The sequence below is a fragment of the Sphaerodactylus townsendi genome, linkage group LG06 (genome assembly GCF_021028975.2).
Source record: "Sphaerodactylus townsendi isolate TG3544 linkage group LG06, MPM_Stown_v2.3, whole genome shotgun sequence".
Classification (NCBI taxonomy): domain Eukaryota; kingdom Metazoa; phylum Chordata; class Lepidosauria; order Squamata; family Sphaerodactylidae; genus Sphaerodactylus; species Sphaerodactylus townsendi.
Genome location: NC_059430.1, coordinates 44,205,043 through 44,226,519, shown reverse-complemented (window position 1 = coordinate 44,226,519; position 21,477 = coordinate 44,205,043). Strand labels below are relative to the sequence as shown.

At 42.1% G+C, this 21,477-nt stretch overlaps 1 protein-coding gene across 1 annotated transcript in view; it reads right to left on the bottom strand.

Annotated features, from left to right (window-relative positions):
• AGBL3 (AGBL carboxypeptidase 3) overlaps positions 1–19,489 on the bottom strand; it is a 52,844-nt gene extending 33,355 nt beyond the window's left edge. The window contains exons 1-5 of the mRNA XM_048502437.1: positions 19,286–19,489; positions 12,268–12,369; positions 8,059–8,119; positions 4,755–4,937; positions 218–325 (exon numbers count right to left, since the gene is read on the bottom strand). Coding sequence (XP_048358394.1) covers positions 218–325; positions 4,755–4,937; positions 8,059–8,119; positions 12,268–12,330 — 415 coding nt within the window. The 5' untranslated portion in view covers positions 12,331–12,369; positions 19,286–19,489. The remainder of the gene's footprint in view (positions 1–217; positions 326–4,754; positions 4,938–8,058; positions 8,120–12,267; positions 12,370–19,285) is intronic.
• Positions 19,490–21,477: the final 1,988 nt, after the last annotated feature.

Here is a 21,477-nt window from a genome sequence, read left to right as displayed (position 1 = left end):
CTGAGGACACTAAGCCACAGAGGCTCTGTGGGTTATATGCAACTTGCAACACACTTTGAAAATGGGCTTTACAATGCAATGGGTGCCAGTCAAAAGAAGTGACTGTGAATTTTTTAAAAATCAAAATGAGATCTTTGGATGCTAACGCCTGAGAACTGCTTCTCTATTTGAAAAATCCTCTTATTTGCATGCAGTCAAGAGTAAACTGTGCTCAGACCTTCATCTGCTAGATAGACAACAGCACCCCCTTCAGGTTCCAGACAGAGTGGCTCAATTTCCAGACCTGTTGGGTTATATAATGGTTCTGGTTCATTGGGAGTCCAGTCTGAAAAAGAATAAATTGTTTAATTTAATTGTTTAATTTTTTAAAAACCAGTTTACTTCATTTTTCAGTAGAATAGTATTATTACATCTATACAGAATCATCACCAAAAGTTGTGACAAAAAAGTAAAATTGAGCAATGATGTAATTTTATGAGGAAAAGATGCCCTCTTGCTGACAGGACCATAAGAACAACAAATTCCCTTTGCACTCACTATATTTGGGGTTATTTAGGATCCAACCCATGATATTTCAGGCTTTAATGTCAAGCAACTGATGATACTGAAATCAGTTTTAAAACTGAAGGAGGAAAGCTGAAGATGGGGTGGGGGATGGATAGATAAAGTTAAGTTGCTGGGCAGGAGATAAGAAATCAGGAACTGGGGAGTGTCTATAGAGTCTGTGAGGAGAGAAGAAACAGCAGGGGAAGCGGGCATCCATTTTTTCCCCCTCTTCCATTCTTTCTTCCTTTTACCTGCTTCCTTTTTTCTCAGGCTAGGTTCAGTTGCATGCTGGAGAACCCACAAGGATTTGTAGGAGGCACCTCATTTTTCACTATACCCTCCTCGCCACAATAGTTCCTCTTTTCTTCAGGAGTAAAAGATAAATTATTTGCTAGATTTTTTCTATAACCTGATAATTTAGTAGAGAGTTCAAAAGCTGTTGTGCAGAACGAAGTCCATCTAGTTTCTCTGTGTGTGCCAGGAACAAAACTACTCAGAGCCTTCTGTCCACTTAAATGAATATACTTGATAGGATATTTTTGGGTAGGATAAGAGTAAATATAATTTCCAAATCTAGTCTAAGCAACTAGAATGGAGAGAGATACTGGACATGCTTTCTGACCTCATGGTTGCAAGATGAAGAAGGGTGCGTGTGAGGGGAGGTGTGAAAAACGAGGAAGTTTCCTGAAAATACTGTCAGAGCTATAGAAAAAAGGATAAGTGCCTTTATCTCTGATTCTCTAGTCAAGTTCCTCTCTGAAGTCTGACTTTAAGAAACCGTGCAAAGTCCTCCACTTCCAACACTATCGTGGGGACAGTCCAACATATTACCTTTTTCAGCTTCCTTCTCATCTTCCCACCCACCAACTTTAATTGCCCCCTCTTCATTTTTATATAGATTAATTATTTATGGTAGCAAGTAGCTGGGCCTGGTTGATGCATGCCAGTCAGCAGGCAGGACTTGCTTCATGGTTGATGCTAGGCTGGCCCCAATGAGTCTTCCCTAAAAGGTCAAAACTGCCCTAAAAGGGTTCCTACCCACTTCCCTTGCATCTTACTAACAGAAACCATGGCTTGAAGACTGGCAGCATGGTTGTGGTCTCAGGTTTGAGGGAAGACATGTTTTGTCTGTTCATGACCCCATTCTCAAGATGTATGTATCCATAGATGGTCCCATGTTAAGAATTGGACATACTGATAGTGCCTCTTGGACATGCAAGATATTATTTATTTCATGTGTGTAGTCATGAAGGATAGAAATCTTTTTGTAAAAAATTGAAGTGGCAACTTTGATGTGGTATTCTAAAGGTCGTATTCCATATCTCATCCTCATGCGATGAGAGGCAGCACAGAAGTCAAGAGCATACTGATGAAACAGGAGGGAAACAACAGCCAAGCTGCCCTCAAATGCAACAGAATTCATTTTCAGCTAGGGTTACCTACCTCTAGGTAGGACTTGCAGCTCTCCTGAAAGTACAACAGAGGCGGAGCTACCAGAGGCACATTGCACTGAGCACATGTCTGGGGTGTGTGGAAAATCATCCCCCGTGGCACCCCACTCTCCCCAACGATGCCCCCCTTGCCCCCACACTTACCTTATTGAAACAGTGCAGGCTGGAGAAGCGGCATGTTCCCTTCAGGCTGAAAACGGCCTGGTGGGAACTATACTTCCCAGGAGACCTTGAAAGCCCCAAGGTCTTTGGGAAGTGTAGTTCCCACCGAGGCCTATACTAACCTGAAGGAACAGGCTCCCACTGATTTTTCCGAGAGCTGAAGACCAAGGAGAATGAGATGTGTGTGGAGAATAACCCGCAGGGGAGCAGGGGTGGTGGAAAACACAGAATATGCAACGGGCGCAGTATGGCCCAGCTACGCTTCTGAAGTACAACTAGTGTCCTGACTACAAAGAACAATTTACCTGGAGGAAACTGAAACTTCAGAGCAAGACTTTAGGGTATCATGTTCTCACTGAGCTCCCTCCCTCTCTGAAGTCCACCCTCTCAGGAATCACTTCCAAATCTTAGGAATTTCCCAAGCTGGAATTGGCAACCTTATTCTCAACCTATTGGAAGATCTTTCAGCATTATTGTAAAATGTGCCAGCTAGGTTATTCAATGAAGTACATATATAATGACAATAAACTACACTGGCCGTTAATTTGTTTCCAGTCATAATATCTTTAAAATGTGAGACCAGGTGCCTTAATAGACAGCCATTTCCCACATCAGCCAGCTGGCCAATTAAGATCAGCAACTCAAGTCCTATACTCTGTGCTCCCACCTTCTTAAGTGAAGTGGTTGATGACCACCACTTTTGCAGTGGTGGCTCCTTTCAAATTTTGCACTACTGTTCTACCTTTCAAGTTCAAAGTAATTAGCTATCTTTTAGGCTTGTTTGTAATTGTCCTAGCGCTGTTTGTTAGTGTTGACTATGAATACAGTGCTGGTGAATTTCAGTGAAAATTTTTAATACCAGAAGCTGTTTAATATTCCTTTTAAATACACTCATTTTTCCATCATTATTCTAACAAAAGGCAGGGTGTTTTTCTGCTAGAAGGTGTCAGCATGGGACAATTTGTTAAACGTCACAGCTAATTTATCTGGCATAATTGAAAATAATGTCATTTATCTATCTACCTTTGTAAAATTGTTACAATGTGGCACATAATCCAGCCATACAGAATTTGTGCCCAATACCAGGGAGAAAGACAAGTACATTTGTAATAATTTTTGCTGTATTTTAAGATTCAACATGACATCCCAAATAAAATGATGTTTCCTCACAATAGCCATTGCTTTCCTCATATGGAAGTTTGTAAGGAACAAGGCTTTCTCTTTCACATATTCTGGTAGCACTCTCATTTCGCTTTTTAGTGGGCCAGACAGCCCCATCCAAGAGCCAGGTGCCTGGCTGCAGCACCATGCCCTGCCACGGCCCCAAAAGAGGCTTCCTGGCTGCATGGGGAGGCTCAAAAAGTGAAAAAGCTGCCCTGCTGCCAAAAAGCCCCTATGGCCCTTAATGGACTTATGCCGCTTCAAAGGGTGGCTTAAGACAGCAGTACGGGCTGCCAGCATAACACTGGCAAAGGCCAGGAGGGAGCTGACTAAAGTTGGCTCCTCCCCTGGCCACGCCCCTGGCCCACCCCCACTATGGTGGCAGCAGGGGTCCTGGGACACTGGCATAGTGTCTTGCACCACCGTTCAGTGCTGGGGGAATCCCCGCTGGTGAAATCATCCATCCACCAAGGTAAGTGCCCCAGGAAGGGTAATTTGCCAGCGTGGTGGTACATCGCTCCCACAAGTGGATTTGGCCCCCATCCTTTGGATGGGGCTCAAAGAGTCCTCTACTGCCAACAGAATAAAACAAACAGAAGAAAGACCAAAAACTGCAGGTGTCTCCCTTTCTCCCTGGGTCTCAAGGAGAATAACAAATATTATCATAACTATTCAGTCAATCAGCAAGTGACTTAAAAAGTATAGTAAAAATATTTGAATCTAACAGCAAAGATTCCTGGCAAAACAGAATAATGCAAGGGGCAGGGTAGGTTACAGGTATGAGAAAGCGTATTCAGTCAATCAGTGAAGTAGAGTGCAAAAAATGATAAAACGATTACGTACTGTGAGACCTCTGTTTCTCAGCCTAACTTCACAAGGGCTTTGTAAAGAGGTGTGAGAAAAATGTGACAGACAGAACAATAATCAGAATTCTTACGTTGAAAAAAGGTTGTGCTCTTCATTTTAGTTCATTATTTTTTGTCTCACCTTTCTCCTAGGAGCTGAGAAAACATATATTGATCATCCTTCTACCTTTATTCTTTGGTTGGCAAACTACTGTGAGATTTGAACCCAAGTTTTTCAGTTCTTGTTCTATTAGTTTACACAAAGTGAACAGAAAATTGAGGGCACACTTATTTATTGCTTGTTGTTATTAAAGATAGTCTTTGTTTATAACAAGGAAGGTAACCTCCTGATCTTCCTTCAGTATCTAAAAAAACACTTTGTAAAATGTAAATTTATTTCAAGGTTATTAATTAATGCTCTGATCAAAAGCTAGATGCTTAATCAAGCACATATTGGTTAACAGGCTGCAGCACCACTGAGTGAGATAAAGGTTATAAAACACTTTGCAGTAGAAATTATTAGTAATGTATTGTTTTGACATGTACCCACAAAAGTGATATCTCAGAACAAACTTTTTGTATCATTTACCAATATGCTCTATCTTCTTTCTGATAACTTCATATTGGTGGGGCCAGCGTACTAGGTGCAGGTGCCCTGCAGGAGACAGCCCATATAGATCCCGAGGTTCACGAAGCCTTGGCACCCATCGTCCTGAGTTATATTCCAGTAAAATCTGTGTGGTTCGTGGCAAAATGTGATCACAAAAGGAATCTATGACATAAGGGGGTGGGGAACAGCCATCACTGTCTTGTGCTCAGGAGTTTGTTAAAGTACACAGCTAATTGAAAATAATTATGTCATCTATCTATCTTTTCTGCTTCCTCTGTAAAATTGTTACAATATGGCACATAATCCAGCCACACAGAATGTTTGTCCAATATTTTTTGTCCAATTCTTTGGATGAACTCACAGATACTGTAACATCATATGTCAGCTTCTGTGAAGATCTTTGTATACCAACCAGGAACTTGCGTATATATAGTAACAACAAACCTTGGTTCACAGCTAAACTTAAGCAGTTACGTCGTTCCAAAGAAGAGGCCTACAGAAAAGGTGATAGAATGCTGTATAATCAGGCCAGAAATGTATTAACAAAGGAGATCAGAGCAGCAAAAGAAACTACTCTGAAAAGCTAAAAATCAGTTTTCACCAAAGCGAGAGCAGCAAACATGTGGAAAACTCTCCAAAAAAAAAAAATATCACCGGTTACAGCAAACCACCTTCCCAAGCTGAAGGGGAGATCCAGCAATTGGCCAGACCTTGACCTGAATGTGTGTTCTACTGTAGGTTTGAAAATAATCTACAGTCACCTTTCTCCCACAACCTCTATTTCCAGATGCACCAACTTAATAGCCAAGAACTTCCTGCAACTGCACCCATTTCATTGGGTTTACACACCCCTGGTGATCTCAGAAAAGGAAGTGCAAGATCCTATTCCTCACAGACAGAAGCCTGGGAAAAGCACCAGGCCCAGACAAGATAACACCTTCTTGCTTAAAAGTCTGTGCTGTCCAAGGTGGCCCCCATCTTTACCCAAATCTTCCAACAAATCACTAAGAGGATGTGCTATCGTGTTCCTTCCTGCTTCAAACACTCCACTATCACATCCCGAGTGCCGGAAGAAGCCTTCCATCAAAAGGAACTGAAGCGACTACAGACCAGTTGCTCCTAACATCTGTAGTTATGAAAACTTTTGAAAGGCTGGTGATGTACCATTTTGAGAAAGCCATCCACTTGGGATCCACTGTTGGACCCCTTGCAATTTGCGCCATACCGAGAACAAATAGATCGACCAGATGATGCTGTTAATATGGCTTTGCACTATATCCTACAGCATCTTGAATGGCCATCAAGACCTAATGCAAGGGTCCTCTTTGTTCGACTTTTAGTTCAGCATTCCAATGCACTATCATACCCGGACATTTCTTCTAACCAAACTAAAATCAGCTAGCAGTACCTAGAGCATATTTGTAGAAGTGGATCACAAGCTTCCTAACAGATAGGAAGCGAGCAACGGAATGAGGAAGCTAGGAAAAAATTACATCAGACACCTGTACAAATGAGCGACAGGGGGGCCCCCCAAGGCCTGTGTACTTTCACCCACTTCTCTATCTCTCTGTATACCAATGGCTGGCATCTCAAAAGCTTGATCCATCTGTTAAAATACTGAAGTTTTGCAGATGATACAACAGTGATTGGTCTCATTTGGTTTTCTTGATGAGAACCGCATACAGGCGCGGAGGGTTGAACAGCTAGCACTAGAGTGGTGCCACTGGAACCAATCTAGAACTGAACACCCTTAAGGCAAAACGTAGAAATGGTGGTAGATTTCAGGAGAGAAACCCTCCCATCCTACCTCTCTCTCACAATACTAGACAAGCACACAGTATCAACAGTAGAGACCTTTTAAATTTCACTAGGCTCCATCATAATGCTCATATGACCCTAAAATGGTCACCTAACATCAAAAATGTCATCAAAAGAAGCATACAACAAAAGAATGTGTTCTTTCTCGCCAACTCAGGAAGCTCAAACTGCCCACTTGAGGAGCTGCTGATACAGTTCTACAGAGAGGAATCATTGGAGTCTGTCATCTGCACCATCCTATAACTGTGTGGTTTGGTTCTGCAACCCAACCCAACAAGATCGAGCCACAAGACTTCAGAGAATAATCAAGAGACTGCAGAAAAAACGAGAATTGCTGCTAACCTGCACCTTCCATTTAGAGGACCTGTATACTGCAGAATTCCAAAAAAAGGGCTGTGAAAATATTTACCGACCCTGCTGCATCCCTGGTCATAAACTGTTTCCAACTCTTACCCACTCTAAAAAGCGTTAAGCTACAGAGGCACTGCACACCAAGACAACTAGACATAAAGAACAGTTTTTCCCAGATGCCATCACTCTGTTAAACAAATAATTTCCTCGATAATGTTAAACTATTTGTGCCATTTATTATATAATTACTGCACACTTTTTTCATCATTCCCTATTACCCATCCTCCTCCCATTTATGCAGCTGTATGACTACTTAGCCTGTGCTTTGACATTTCATTTCATTTTATTTCATTTTATTTTATAATTTACATTTTATGGTTTCGTTACTATTGAACTTCCTGATTGTATTAGATCTATATGACCAATCATTAAGTGTTGTACTAGCGTTCTTGACAAATGTATTTTTCTTTTATGTACATTGAGGAGCATATACGAGGAGACAAATTCTTGTGTCCAATCACACTTGGCCAATAAAGATTCTATTCTATTCTATTCTATATATTGCCGAAGGCTTTCACAACCGGATTCAACCACGGCCACAGCCTGGAAAACCCACCACAACCAGTTTGTCCAATATGCCAGAGTAATATTTAAACCTGCCTGAAGGCAACAAAGTTATGCTAACAAAGCAAATGCAGAATTTGTTTTCAAAAGCTTGATTTTTGATTGAATTAATCTTTCTTCATTTTGATAAGCTCTTTTAGGGCAATTCAGACAAGTATTTGTCAGGGCTAGAGCTACACATTATCTGCAGAGAGTGGTTTTGCTCATCTCAAACCAATGCTAGGCAGATGTCTGAACAAAGCAATTGTTTGCACTAGTTTGTATACTGATACGATGCAACAAAAAGAAAGTTCCACTATTCATTTTGATGGTATGATATCCTCATGCATGATGCTGAATGTAACTTTCTGAGGAGGTAAACCAGTTCCTGGGATATAAAGTACCATGAAGAACAGAAAATGGACTTTGGCATGTTCCAGCGACATGCAAATTAGACTTGCTTATATCCCCTGCAGTTCATGATTACTGCAAGGAACAAAAATATATAGACCTGTTAAAAATGCACACTGTTCAAGCTCTTCTGTTAAACATGGGTCAAAGGGATCCTCATCCTGAAATAAAGCAAAACAAAATAGAAAGTAAGTTCACTTGCATTGTTCGAAAACTGAAAGCAAAGATAATGGAACCAAATACAGACATTGTGGACCAATGACAATGTCCGCTATGATTTTAAAACAATACAATTCTTAAATTTTACTTACAGTTCCCATGATACTACAACACAAATATAACAAGGAGGAAGAGAGTTATCACAAAAGAGGATGCCCATATGATATCAAACTCAATTTTGATATTTTAATTTGCCAATATAGCAAAAATTATTACAGGTAGGTCAAAAAAATCATTATGTCCATTTAATACAGCATCCTAAAAGTACATGAAGGTAATTCAAACATAGCGTATTGTCGCCTTACAAACTAGACCAATATGCTATAATCTGATGGACAGCAGACCACTGAGGACTGTACATTATTTAAGTCCCTATGAACTGCATATTTGAGTCTCTATGAACATCTGAAGATGACTAATGTTGTGAGACTATTGGTTTAACTGGCTCAATATTGTCTTCTGTAATTGGCAGCAGCTGCCCAAGGTCTGAGACAGAGAAAGGTAATAACTATGGCCTCCTATACCTCCTATCTGAATAATGCAAGGTTGCCTAACAAACTAGTTGGCATACTTCCTAGTGCAGTGGTGGCGAACCTTTGGCACTCCAGATGTTATGGACTACAATTCCCATCAGCCCCTGCCAGCATGGCTAATTGACCATGCTGGCAGGGGGCTGATGGGGAGTATGATCCATATCCTGGAGTGCCAGAGTCCTATACCAGTCTAATCGGTTACATGTCCATTTTTAGTGGAAAAAACATTATTCCTTTTTATATGATTATCTTGTTTTAAGATATTATCAATTTATTTATTATATAGATTTACATTCAAATAAATGTTAAGCCTGGCTACACACATTGTATAAATCACAAGACTACCTCAAGCCTTTTCAGTTCTGCATAAAGATTCTTGGTTTATTATACTATTGAAAAATTAGTGACATAAAAATGGAAGATAACTGATGGCCCAAATCAGACAGGATATATACTCCATCATTTAAGTTTAGAAGAAATCAGATCCTTCTTGAGGGAACTTCCAGGCTAAACCAATGCAATTCTTACTCCAGGCTAAACCAATGCAGTTTAAATCTTCGAACACATAAACTAACCCTACGTTGTCATAATAATTTAAGAAGAGTGCTTTGGGTTGAGTTCAAAGATTCATCTAGTCCAGTGGTCAACCTGATCAAATCAAGCCTAAACTGTCCCTAGAAGCTGACTAAACTGAGGCTATCATACTTTGATCACATTATGAGAAGGCAAAACTCACTCAAAAAGGCAACGACCCTTTCTGCACAGCACCGGGAGAGAGGGTTGCAGGTGGGATAAAGGAATCTGCTCTCCCTCCTATCCTGTTCGCATGCCTCCTTGCAGGCGACTGGAGCCCATGGAAGCAATGCGGGCTGCTGTCATGCCTTCGCACAGAGGTGTGTCTTTAAAAAAACAACTCACCTCCCATGCTGCGTAGTTGCACAGGGAGGACCTTAAAAAACCTTTTCACTCAGCAAGCAGCTGCAATCTGCATTATGACCCGGGGGGGGGGGCGGGGAGTGGAGTGCATTAGCATTAGGAGCAGGATCCGTGTGAAGTTCCTCCCCAACATGGGTTTTATCCCATGGTTAGCCCAGGTTTATTGGCCCATGCGGAAGGGGCCAATGCTAGGAATAGCTGAAGGCATCAGGAAAAGAGAAACCCGACATGGGATGGATTGACTCTATAAAGGAAGTCAGGGCTCTCAGTTTTCCAGACCTCAGCAAGGCTATTAATAATAGGACGTTTTGGAGGACACTGATTCATAGGATAGCCATGAGTCGGAAACAATCTGACGCACTTAACAGACAAAACCAGTCAAATACTCCTAAAGACCATAGCAGGAGTACAGAGGCCAAACCACCCCTGGTTGCTTTCCTCAGCAAATTTTTATTTATTTATTTATTTATTTATTTATTTATTTATTTATTTATTTATTAATTAATTAATTAATTAATTATTTAGATTTGTAGATCGCCCCATTCCCAAGGGGCTCTGGGCAGTGCACAACAGTGTCAATATATATACAAGGTATAAAAAGGACCACAATAGTGACCACATTTACTAAAATCCATTAAAATCCATTAAAACAGCGGTCAAAACAATAATAACAGGCGTCCCATAACCCAGTTCTTTAAAAACCTCCCCAAAAGAGGGAATGGCTGGACTCCTCCCAAGGAGTTGTAAAAATAAGGGAGCAAAGGGGGGCGCCCTACTTAGCGACTGGACACTCCAAAGGCCTGGCAGAACAACTCAGTCTTGAAGGCCCTGCGGAATTCACCAAGGTCCCGCAGGGCCCGGACAGCTGGAGGAAGAGTGTTCCACCAGGCCGGGGCCAGGGCCGTAAAGGCCCTGGTCCGTGTGGAGGCCAGCCGCATCATTGAGGGGCCAGGGACCACCAGCAAATTGGCCTCTGCCGAATGCAGAGGCCGAGTAGGGGCATATGGGGTAATGCGGTCTCTAAGGTACAAGGGTCCCAGGCCACGTAAGGCCTTAAAGGTCAAAACCCACACCTTGAAGATGATTCGGAATTCCACTGGGAGCCAATGCAGCTGACGCAACACAGGTTGGATATGGTCACGAAAGGCGCCCCCTGTGAGCAAGTGTGGCACTGCATGTTGGACCAATTTCAGTTTCCGAATCAAGCGCAAGGGAAGAGCGAGTTACAATAGTCTAGCCTGGAGGTGACCGTTGCATGGATCACAGTGGCTAGGTCTGCCTGAGAGAGGAAGGGGGCCAGCCGCCGGGCCTGACGAAGATGGAAAAAATGCAGTACAGTACAGTACAGTACAAATGGCATACAGACAGCCTCTGAACATGTCAAACTGCATACTCTCTGTCAGGTTATCATTGGAAGGTCTCATAGAAAGAATTAGAGTTCATTTATATATCTATTTCCATTATGGTGTTTGCTGGAGTTGGAAATGTGATGATTTGTACATCAGACATCAACACACAAGCTTTTTTTATCCTCATGTGTTTATTCAGAAAGGTCCATAGGACCCCTTTTTAAAGAAATAGGAATTCCCCAAACTTATGTAAGCATAGTCCACATCAACACTGCCATGGCATTATGTTCCAGTTTTTAAATATTCAGATAATTTTTCCTTTGAGATAACAACATGGATGCAATCACAGGAGAAGAAAAAAATTCAGTCAGTAGTTTGTGTTCGCATTGTGTAGGGGTGGCAGCCATCTGCTAGCAACCACTGGGAGCTTTTGGGTGGCAGGATGGAGCAGCAGTGGACACACAAAGGTGGGAGGTCTCCCAACAAATTGGGATACCTGTACTTCAGCACTGTACTTCATTTACTAGGATACTCACTTCAACAGGCAGGGTGAATTTATTCTTAACCCCCTTTCTTGGTAGGCAAATATTATCATCATTCAAACCATTAACTATTGTTGTCCTTTGCTCTGCCATATCCCCAGGCAGACCTGTAGCTTAGATGATTGTCTGGTTGGAGCCATCATCCCACTAACAGCACAATGAACATGTACTGGCTCTGTTTAATATCCTTATAAGCAGCACCCTAAGTTGTGTGTTTTCCCCCACACTCCCACTAACTAAGAATCAGCAGAAATGGGCAAACCTCATTACCTGGAAGAGTCCTATATTTTGCAAATGAATCCCAACGGTATCATCCTTTTATTTGTTATAATTGTTAACATACTGCTGTACACAGGTTTTTTAAAAAAGAAGTTATACGCATATCTTTTTTTTTTCAAGTGTAAATGACCAAACCAGAGGATGTAGCAAGAAGAAACCAGTCCTCAAAGCAACTATCAGCCACAGACCTCTCAGGGAGCAATCCTAAAAAGATCTGAGTAGCAAGTTCCATTTTATCCAAGGGGGCTTACTCTCAGGAAGGTGTTCCTAGCATTGCAGTATCTGAGTTTGAAAAGGGGTTTACTTGTTAAAAATATAAAGATAAATATTAACATGAACAAGAGGGTCTAGAAGGAGGAGGGAAAAGTAGAAACAAATTTAAAAACTCATGTCAAAGGAAACATCTTTTACATGGAGAGAACAATGTAAAAAAAATGAAGAACAAACAAACCGAAGAACAATCACTGGTTAATTCTTCTACTTGCTGCTTGTCTTTATTTGAAACTTCGGACATAATCTCTTGAAACCAGGCCCTTTATGTTTCCTCCACAGACTGTGAAAACATGAAAACCAAGAATCTCGACATCATATGTGCCATCTACAATTCTACTAACACACAAAAAGAAGCAGTATCAACTCTGGCTTGAAAAACAGATGTAGATGGAAGTAGGGGGACTGGTCTCAGGGAGGGTAAGCAGCTACATAAATATGGGGGATCTGGTCAAAAGAACACTTTGGAAACAAAACTTGGCTTCACTTAAAGGGCAAGCAACTCTGAGTTTAAACACAAAAAGTTATTCCCCCCCCCCAAAAAAAAAACTTGTAAAGAAGGTGGGGGAGGGTGGAGGATTCAGGTATACAAACTACCGAGATGAAGTGGAATGTTCAGGGGGCTCAGGGAATGTTCTAAACAAGACAAAAAAAAAAGGAGAAGGGGGAGGGATCAGTGGTGGGATTCAGTAGGTTCACACCATATCGGCAGAACCGGTTGTTAAAATGGTGCTTGTAAACAACCAGACTGCGCCCTAGAACTCAATATAACACTAAGGCAAGACAGAGCCCCTGTCCATGCCTTAACCCATCCCTAACTTATTATTTTTATTTAATATATTCAGTCATAAATTGTTCCCAAATTGTAACAAAAACAAATAAAATAAAAATAATAGGTTAGGGTTAAGGCAAGGGCAGGGGCTCAGGCTTGCCTTTGCATTCCATTAAGTTCTAGGGCGCAGTCTTAGAGTAGGGCTATGGTCAGGTTTAGGTTTAGGGTTATGGACCCTCAAAGGGGGTGCCCCATCCCCCATTCTTTGCTAAGGAGATGGGGGCTACACTTTTGAGGGTCCATAACTTTGGACCCCCTGAACCAAACTGCACCAAACTTGGGGGGTCCCATCAGGACAGTCTCCAGATGATATCCTGAAATTTTGGTGTCGATACACCCAAAAATGCACCCCCTGCAGGAACATCCCAGAAATTTGCCCAAGAATCTTTGTTCCACATTGAGTTTTCTGCATTGCTGTCAATGGGGGTTGCAGGCTGGGGGGGGGCACATTTCTGAAGGCACAGTCTCAAAACTTTCATGGTCCCATCAGGAGACTTCCCTAATGATACCCCCCAGGTTTGGTGCAGTTTGGTTCAGGGGGGGCAAAGTTATGGACCCTCAAAATTGTAGCCCCCATCTCCTATTAGCTCCCATTGGAAACAATGGGGGTTGGGGGCACCCCCTTTGGGAGTCCATAACTTTGGACCCCCTAAACCAAACTGCACCAAACCTGGGGGGTCCTATCAGGACAGTTTCCAGATGATACCCTGAAAGGGTATCCAAAAAGGCACCCCCTGCAGGCCAAAAATGGAAAACCACTAAAAATACCCAAAAACGAACCCTGCATTTTGATGCCCCCCACAAGGTGGTGCCCTGGGCAGCTGTCCACCTTGCCCAATGGGCATTACGCCCCTGTGTTATATTGCGTTCTAGAGTGCAGTCCAAGAATAGGGTTATGGTCAGTATCAGGTTTCAGGGTTTTGCCTTAACCCTTGCCTTTGCTTGAACCCCAACCCTAACTTTTTATTTTTATTTAATTTATTCAGTCATAAATTGTTCCCAAATTTGTAACAAAAACCCGAAACCTAAAACTGACCATCGCACTAATATTGCACTGCGCCCTAGAACTCAATGTAACACTCAGGCAAGCCTGAGCCCCTGCCCTGAACCCTAACTTGTTATTTTAATTTAATTTATTCAGTCATAAATTGTTCCCAAAATTGTAACAAAATGCCGAAACCTAAAACTGACCATAGCCTAATTCTTGGACTGCACCCTTGAACTCCATGGAGCACAAAGGCATGCCTGACCCTCTGCCCTTGCCTTAACCCTAACCCTAACCTATTATTTTTATCTAATTTTTTTTGTTACAATTTTGGGAACAATTTATGACTGAATAAATTAAATACAAATAATTAGTTAGGGATAGGGTTAAGGCAAGGGCAGGGGCTCAGGCTTGCCTGAGTGTTACGTTGAGTTCTAGGGTGCAGTGCAAGAATAGGGCTATGGTCAGATTTAGGTTTCGGGTTTTTGTTAGAAATTTGGGAACAATTTATGACCAAATAAATTGAATAAAAATAATAAGTTAGGGTTAGGGTTAAGGGATGGAAAGGAGCTTTGGTTTGCCTTTGTGTTAAATTGAGTTCTAGGGCGCAGCCAGTTTCAGATTTCAGGGTTTTGCCTTAACCCTTGCCCTGTCTTGAACCCCAACCTAACTTTTTATTTTTATTTAAGAACATAAGAACAAGCCAGCTGGATCAGACCAGAGTCCATCTAGTCCAGCTCTCTGCTACTCGCAGTGGCCCACCAGGTGCCTTTGGGAGTTCACATGTAGGATGTGAAAGCAATGGCCTTCTGCGGCTGTTGCTCCCGAGCACCTGGACTGTTAAGGCATTTGCAATCTCAGATCAAAGAGGATCAAGATTGGTAGCCATAAATTGACTTCTCCTCCATAAATCTGTCCAAGCCCCTTTTAAAGCTATCCAGGTTAGTGGCCATCACCACCTCCTGTGGCAGCATATTCCAAACACCAATCACACGTTGCGTGAAGAAGTGTTTCCTTTTATTAGTTCTAATTCTTCCCCCCAGCATTTTCAATGAATGCCCCCTGGTTCTAGTATTGTGAGAAAGAGAGAAAAATTTCTCTCTGTCAACATTTTCTACCCCATGCATAATTTTATAGACTTCACTCATATCCCCCCTCAGACGTCTCCTCTCCAAACTAAAGAGTCCCAAACGCTGCAGCCTTTCCTCATAAGGAAGGTGCTCCAGTCCCTCAATCATCCTCGTTGCCCTTCTCTGCACTTTTTCTATCTCTTCACTATCCTTTTTGAGATGTGGTGACCAGAACTGAACACAGTACTCCAAGTGTGGTCGCACCACGGCTTTATATAAGGGCATGACAATCTTTGCAGTTTTATTATCAATTCCTTTCCTGATTATCCCCAGCATAGAGTTTGCCTTTTTCACAGCTGCCATACATTGGAGTTGACATTCCTATGGAACTATCGAATTAAGGCTCCCAAGTCGCTTTCCTGGTCTGTGACTGATAGCACTGACCCCTGTAGCGTGTATGTGAAGTTTAGATTTTTTGCCCCTATGTGCATCACTTTGCATTTTGCTACATTGAACTGCATTTGCCATTTCTTAGCCCACTCACCTAATTTATCAAGGTCCGCTTGGAGCTCCTGCAATCCTTTGTGGTTCTCACCACCCTACATAATTTGGTATCATCTGCAAACTTGGCCTACGCTACCCACCCTACTTCCAGGTCATTTATGAATAGGTTAAAGAGCACTGGTCCCAATCACGGATCATGGGGACACCACTCCCCACATCTCTCCATTGTGAGAATTTCCCATTTACACCCACTCTTTGCTTCCTGTTTCTCAACCAGTTTTTAATCCATAGGAGGACTTCCCTCTTATTCCTTCATTGCTGAGTTTTTCTCAATAGTCTCTGGTGAGGAACTTTGTCAAAAGCCTTTTGGAAATCCACATGCCTATTTACATCCTCAAAGAACTCTAGTAAGTTTGTAAGACAGGATTTGCCTCTGCAAAAGCCATGCTGACTCTTTCTCAGCAGGTTTTGCTTTTGTACATGTTTTATAATTTTATCTTTAATGACAGATTCTACTAATTTACCAGGAACAGATGTCAAACTGACTGGCCTGTGATTTCCCGGGTCCCCCCTAGATCCTTTCTTAAAGATTGGTGTGACATTGGCCATCTTCCAGTCTTCAGGGATGGAGCCTGATTTCAAGGATAAGTTGCATATTAAAGTGAGAACATCAGCAATTTCATGCTTGAGCTCTTTAAGAACTCTTGGGTGAATGCAATCTGGGCCAGGGGATTTGGTAGCATTTAGTTTATCAATGGCTGCCAGAACTTCTTCCTTGTCTACCACTATCTTCGTTAGTTCCTCGGATTCGCCTCCTAAGAAGCTTGGTTCAGGTGCAGGAATTTTCCTCACCTCCTCTTGGGTGAAGACAGATTTAATTTATTCAGTCATAAATTGTCCCCAAATTTCTAACAAAAACCCGAAACCTAAAACTGACCATCGTGCTAATATTGGACTGCGCCCTAGAACTCAACGTAACACTAAGGGCCCCTGCCTCTTTACCCCCATGGGCCCTAATACCATCAGGACCCATTATTTCACATTAGGAGGGTTTCATAAGGGCGCGGGTGATGCTTTAAGATATGACTGTTGTTTTAATTATATGTATGTTTTTAGCTAATGTTTTATCTGTACACTGCCCTAAGCCCTTCGGGGATAGGGCGGTATACTAAATTTTATTATTATTATTATTATTATTATTATTATTATTATTATTATTATTATTATTATTATTATTATTAATAATAATAATAATAATAATAATAATAATAATAATAATAATAATAATAAGGCAAGCCAGAGCCCCTACGTTTGCCTTAACCTTAACCCTTAACTTATTATTTTTATTATTTTTATTTTTTGTTACCATTTGGGAACAATTTATGACTGAATAAATAAAAATAACAAATTAGGGTTGGGGTTTAAGCAAGGGCAAGGATTAAGGCAAAACTCAAAGAACCACAAAGAGCTGACCATGAAACCTATTCTCAGATTAGCCACAAGACTCTCAATATAACTTACTAAAAATAAAACCCCTGCCCATTGCCTTAACCATTTTCAATAGAGGTGGGATCCAACCAGTTCTCACCACTTCTCTAGAAGTGGTTACTAATTTTTTTTTCTCAGTGCCGAGAAGCAACCTCCCTGCCCAATAGGGACTGGAGGTGCGTGTGTGCGGTGGCGCCACCGTTTGAATCCCACCACCATCGGAACCTGTTAGTAAAAATTTTGGATCCCACCACTGACCCTAACCCTAGCTTATTATTTTTATTTAATTAATTCAGTCAGTCATAAAGTCTTCCCAAATTGTAACAAAAACCAAATTAAACAAAAATAATAAATTAGGGTGAAAATGGAGCTAGGGAAATTTGTGCCCCCCATCCTATATGGGCGGCCACCCTCCCGCACCACGACCAAACAACATTTTTTGCACCAGGTCATCTCAAAGTCACCATCACATTATAGAACATGCCCCAATACACAAATTTGAACACACCCAGGGCTCCCTAGTTTAAACAACATTGAAAGTGATGCTATTTTTGAAGGGGGGGGGGAATCCACCATGAAACAGCATCATTATTAATGTTGTTTAGATAGGGAGCCCAGATTCTCCTTTTAAATCTGCCTTAAAGGGAGACTCTGGGCTCCCTAGTTTAAACAACATTGAAAGTGATGCTGTTTCAAGGTAGATTCCACACCCACCCACCAAACAGCATCATTTTCAATTGGTTGTTGTGGGTTTTCTGGGCTGCGTGGCCATGGTCTGGTAGATCTTGTTCCTAATGTTTCACCTGAATCTGTGGCTGGTATCTTCAGAGTGTATCACAGAGAGAAGTCTGTTATACACTGTGTCCAGACTTCTCTCTGTGATACACCTCTGAAGATGCCAGGCACAGATGCAGGCAAAACGTTAGGAACAAGATCTACCAAACCACGGCCACACAGCCTGTAAAACCCACAACAACCAGTTGAATCTGGTTGTGACAGTTTTCAACAATACTTTAAATGGTGTTTTTTTTTAACTAGGGAGCCCAGATTCTCCCTTAAAATGGGGTGAATTTAAAGAGAGAACCTGGGAAACCAGTTGAATCTGGTTGTGAAAGCCTTCAACAATACTTTAAATGGTGTTTTTTTTTAACTAGGGAGCCCAGATTGTCCCTTAAAACGGGGTGAATTTAAAGAGAGAACCTGGGAAAAATTTGAGGGTGCATGCCAGGGGAGCAATGTTTAACAGTACCAAAATTTTAGGCTATCTTCAGTAGACTCTCCTGATGAAACCGTCCAGGTTTAGTGAAGTTTGGTTCAGGGGTTCCAAAGTTATGGACCCTCAAAAAGGTAGCCCCATCTACCATTAGCTCCCATTGGAAACAATGGGGGATGGGGCACCCCTTTTGGGGGTCCATAACTTTAGACCCCTGAACCAAACTTCACAAAACTTGGCTGGTATAATCAGGAGTGTCACCTGACAATAGCCTGAAATTTTGGTGCCGCTAGCCTAAAAACTGCGCCTATTGCTGGCTGACCAAGTAAAAACACTAAAAATACCCCCCCCCCCATAGAAATGAGCCCAAATTTTTCTGCGTCCCAATGGTGGGACATTTGTTCCCGGGATGTCCCCATTGTAGCTACGCCTCTGGTCCATCTAAGCAGTGTGTAGCATCATCTGCAAAATGATTTGTCTAATACCAACACAGTAAAATTGATATTTTTAAATCTCTTACACCATTTGACCTCATAGATTTCAGCAGGTATGTCAATTTCCCCTTTTTTTCCTTATGCATCTTAGGTGATAGTTTATTGAACACTGGTACATTATTGAAAATGAAACATTCTTTGACCCACATTTCCCTCAAATCCGATCATAAATCAATATAGAAAGTGCACCTCTAAAGCCTAGTACTATAGAAACTTGTATCTTTGCCAAATATCAAAATTAGCAGTTTGCCTAGCTGTCGTGAATTGAGAATTGGCTGTAACGGGCTGCAATGGAGATAAGTGCTACTTACACCCCGTGCTTGTCCAAAACTTAATTATGTCCGTACCTTTCCAGTTAAGGATGCTGCCTTCTACTGTTTTTAGCAACCGCATCCAAACATTAAGAAAACAATTCAAACCAACTTGCCCAGCTCAAAACAACCTCCAGCCACGAGCCACCACAATCGGAAAGAGCAGCCCTTCTTGCTTTTAGACTTGACGAGAAAGGAAGAAACTCAACTGTGCCACAATGTCCTCCTCTGCTCAAGAGAGTGGAGTTTGCACTGCCACGCGCGTATTCTGCTCTAGGGCGTAAAAGGCGGACTTCTCTCACCTTTGTTTTGTGTGAGAATGCTGATTCCCAAGTACGGGGGTGGGAGGGAGAAAGAATCCCTAATCCCGCATGGCTAAACCTCTGCCCCGCCCTTGACTAAAAGCCCCGCCGCAACACAAAACCGCGGAGCAGCCAGGGTGTGACCTGGGCGGCCTCTCCTGCGCGTGATGGCGGCTGGAGAAGGGAAGAACGGAGAAAAGACGTTGCCTGGGCAACCGCGCGCTCCGCAGTTCTTCCGTGGAATTGTGACTGCTTTCGTGTTCGCTCCATTATGCGTCGTCCACTCTTCCTCTGAGGGATGGAACAAAGGCGAGGGCGGGGCAGATAAAGGACCATTTTGCCACTTTGCCGCTGTTTCTAAATGGTTTGAAAAGGGATCACGTTTCTTAAGATAGGGAGGTCTTTTAAGTCTGACCGAAGAAATATTATGTTTGTTCCCCACCCCATTTCACTGCTTATTTGTCAGGCAACGACAACAACAAAATTTAGGAGATGACGTTTCCTGCCATTGCATCTCCATGCTGTGAAATGGAGTAGCTGATTCCTATATGGTAGATCCCGCTGTAGTTCTTGGAGAAGAGGTTGGCAATGCAGTCATCATCATCACGCAACGCTACTAAAGGGGAAGGGATTTATTGGAAATAATAGTGATATGCTGCTGGTTTGGATGTCAAGGTATCCCTGTGCCCCACCAATGGGCTCTGTATCATGGAAAATAATTCCACAGATTGGTTCTGGTGGGTTTTCCGGGCTGGGTGGCCGTGGTCTGGGGAATCTTGTTCCTAATGTTTCGCCTGCATCTTTGGCTGGCATCTTCAGAGGTGTATCACAGAGGGAAGACTGTTACACACTGTGTCCCTCTGTGATACACCTCAGAAGATGCCAGCCACAGATGCAGGCGAAACATTAGGAACAAGATCCACCAGACCATGGCCACACAGTCTGGGAAACCCACCAGAACCAGCTGAATCCGGCCGTGAAAGCCTTTGACAATACAATTCCAGCAGAAATTGAACATCTGAAGCACCTTTCAAGTTTGTATTCCCATGCAAAGAAATGTAGCATATATTGCATTTCAGCATGTTGTGTGAACTGTTCAAAGTGCAAGATCCCTGCTAGAAAGAACATTGCAACTTCACTACTGGTAACCAGTTACTTTCTGAAAATGTAGTGTCAGGTATCCCATATGTTTTAATTGTCTTTAGATGAGTACAACTAGGACCGTGGTGGCGAACCTTTGGCACTCCAGATGTGATGGACTACAATTCCCACCAGCCCCTGCCAGCATGGCCAATTGGCCATGCTGGCAGGGGCTGATGGGAATTGTAGTCCATCACATCTGGAGTGCCAAAGGTTCGCCACCACTGAACTAGGATATAATGTCCTGCAGTTCTCTGCAGTACAAAGGATACTGTATCCAAAATCAATCATCCATGGATAGCACAACACGAAGCAAGCTTGGGAGTCAGCAACACATAGAACAGGGACATTGCTTTATAGTTAACACTTACCAGTAAAAACCTAATAAAGCCATGTGGTGGTATTAGATGCAAAGGAAATGGCTGTAATAATTGGATCATCAGGCCCATTATACTGTCTCCCTTTGCACCCTTTCTCCAATAAAATTTACACACAGCTTTCTAATATTACCAAGACTGTCAGCAGCTGGGGAGGGGGATGATTTTTTAAAATGTCACAGGATGGAAGAGTTTACCCTTTTAAATAAAATAAGGGCTGTTCCAAGATCCAGGTGTGGATCTCTAGTGTCTCATCTAGCTGCTGCATGACTGAATAGTGTTAATACCATAGAAAAAGACTAATTCAAAAGTACCTGCTGACTGGTCTTCTCAGTAACTGAAATGAAAAGGGCTAAAACTGCTCTCTTTCATACAACAAACCCTTTCTCGTATACCAGTTTCCAGAGTTGTACTAATGAACTTTAGTGATACTGGCGTGCTTGTTACAAACAAGTAAATGTGTATAAACATGGCACACTTTGATAGAATTCTTTTACACTAATTCAGATAAATAACTCTGTGTTGGGCTTATAACACAGTGTCTAGAATCATGGTTTCTATAGTCAAAACAATAAATGGGGAGTTGCATTTTATAATATGTATGTGTGGCATCAAAGTCTCTCACTAGATGTATTTGTTCTGTCATTTTTTGATGAAGTAGTAGGATTCCAGGAT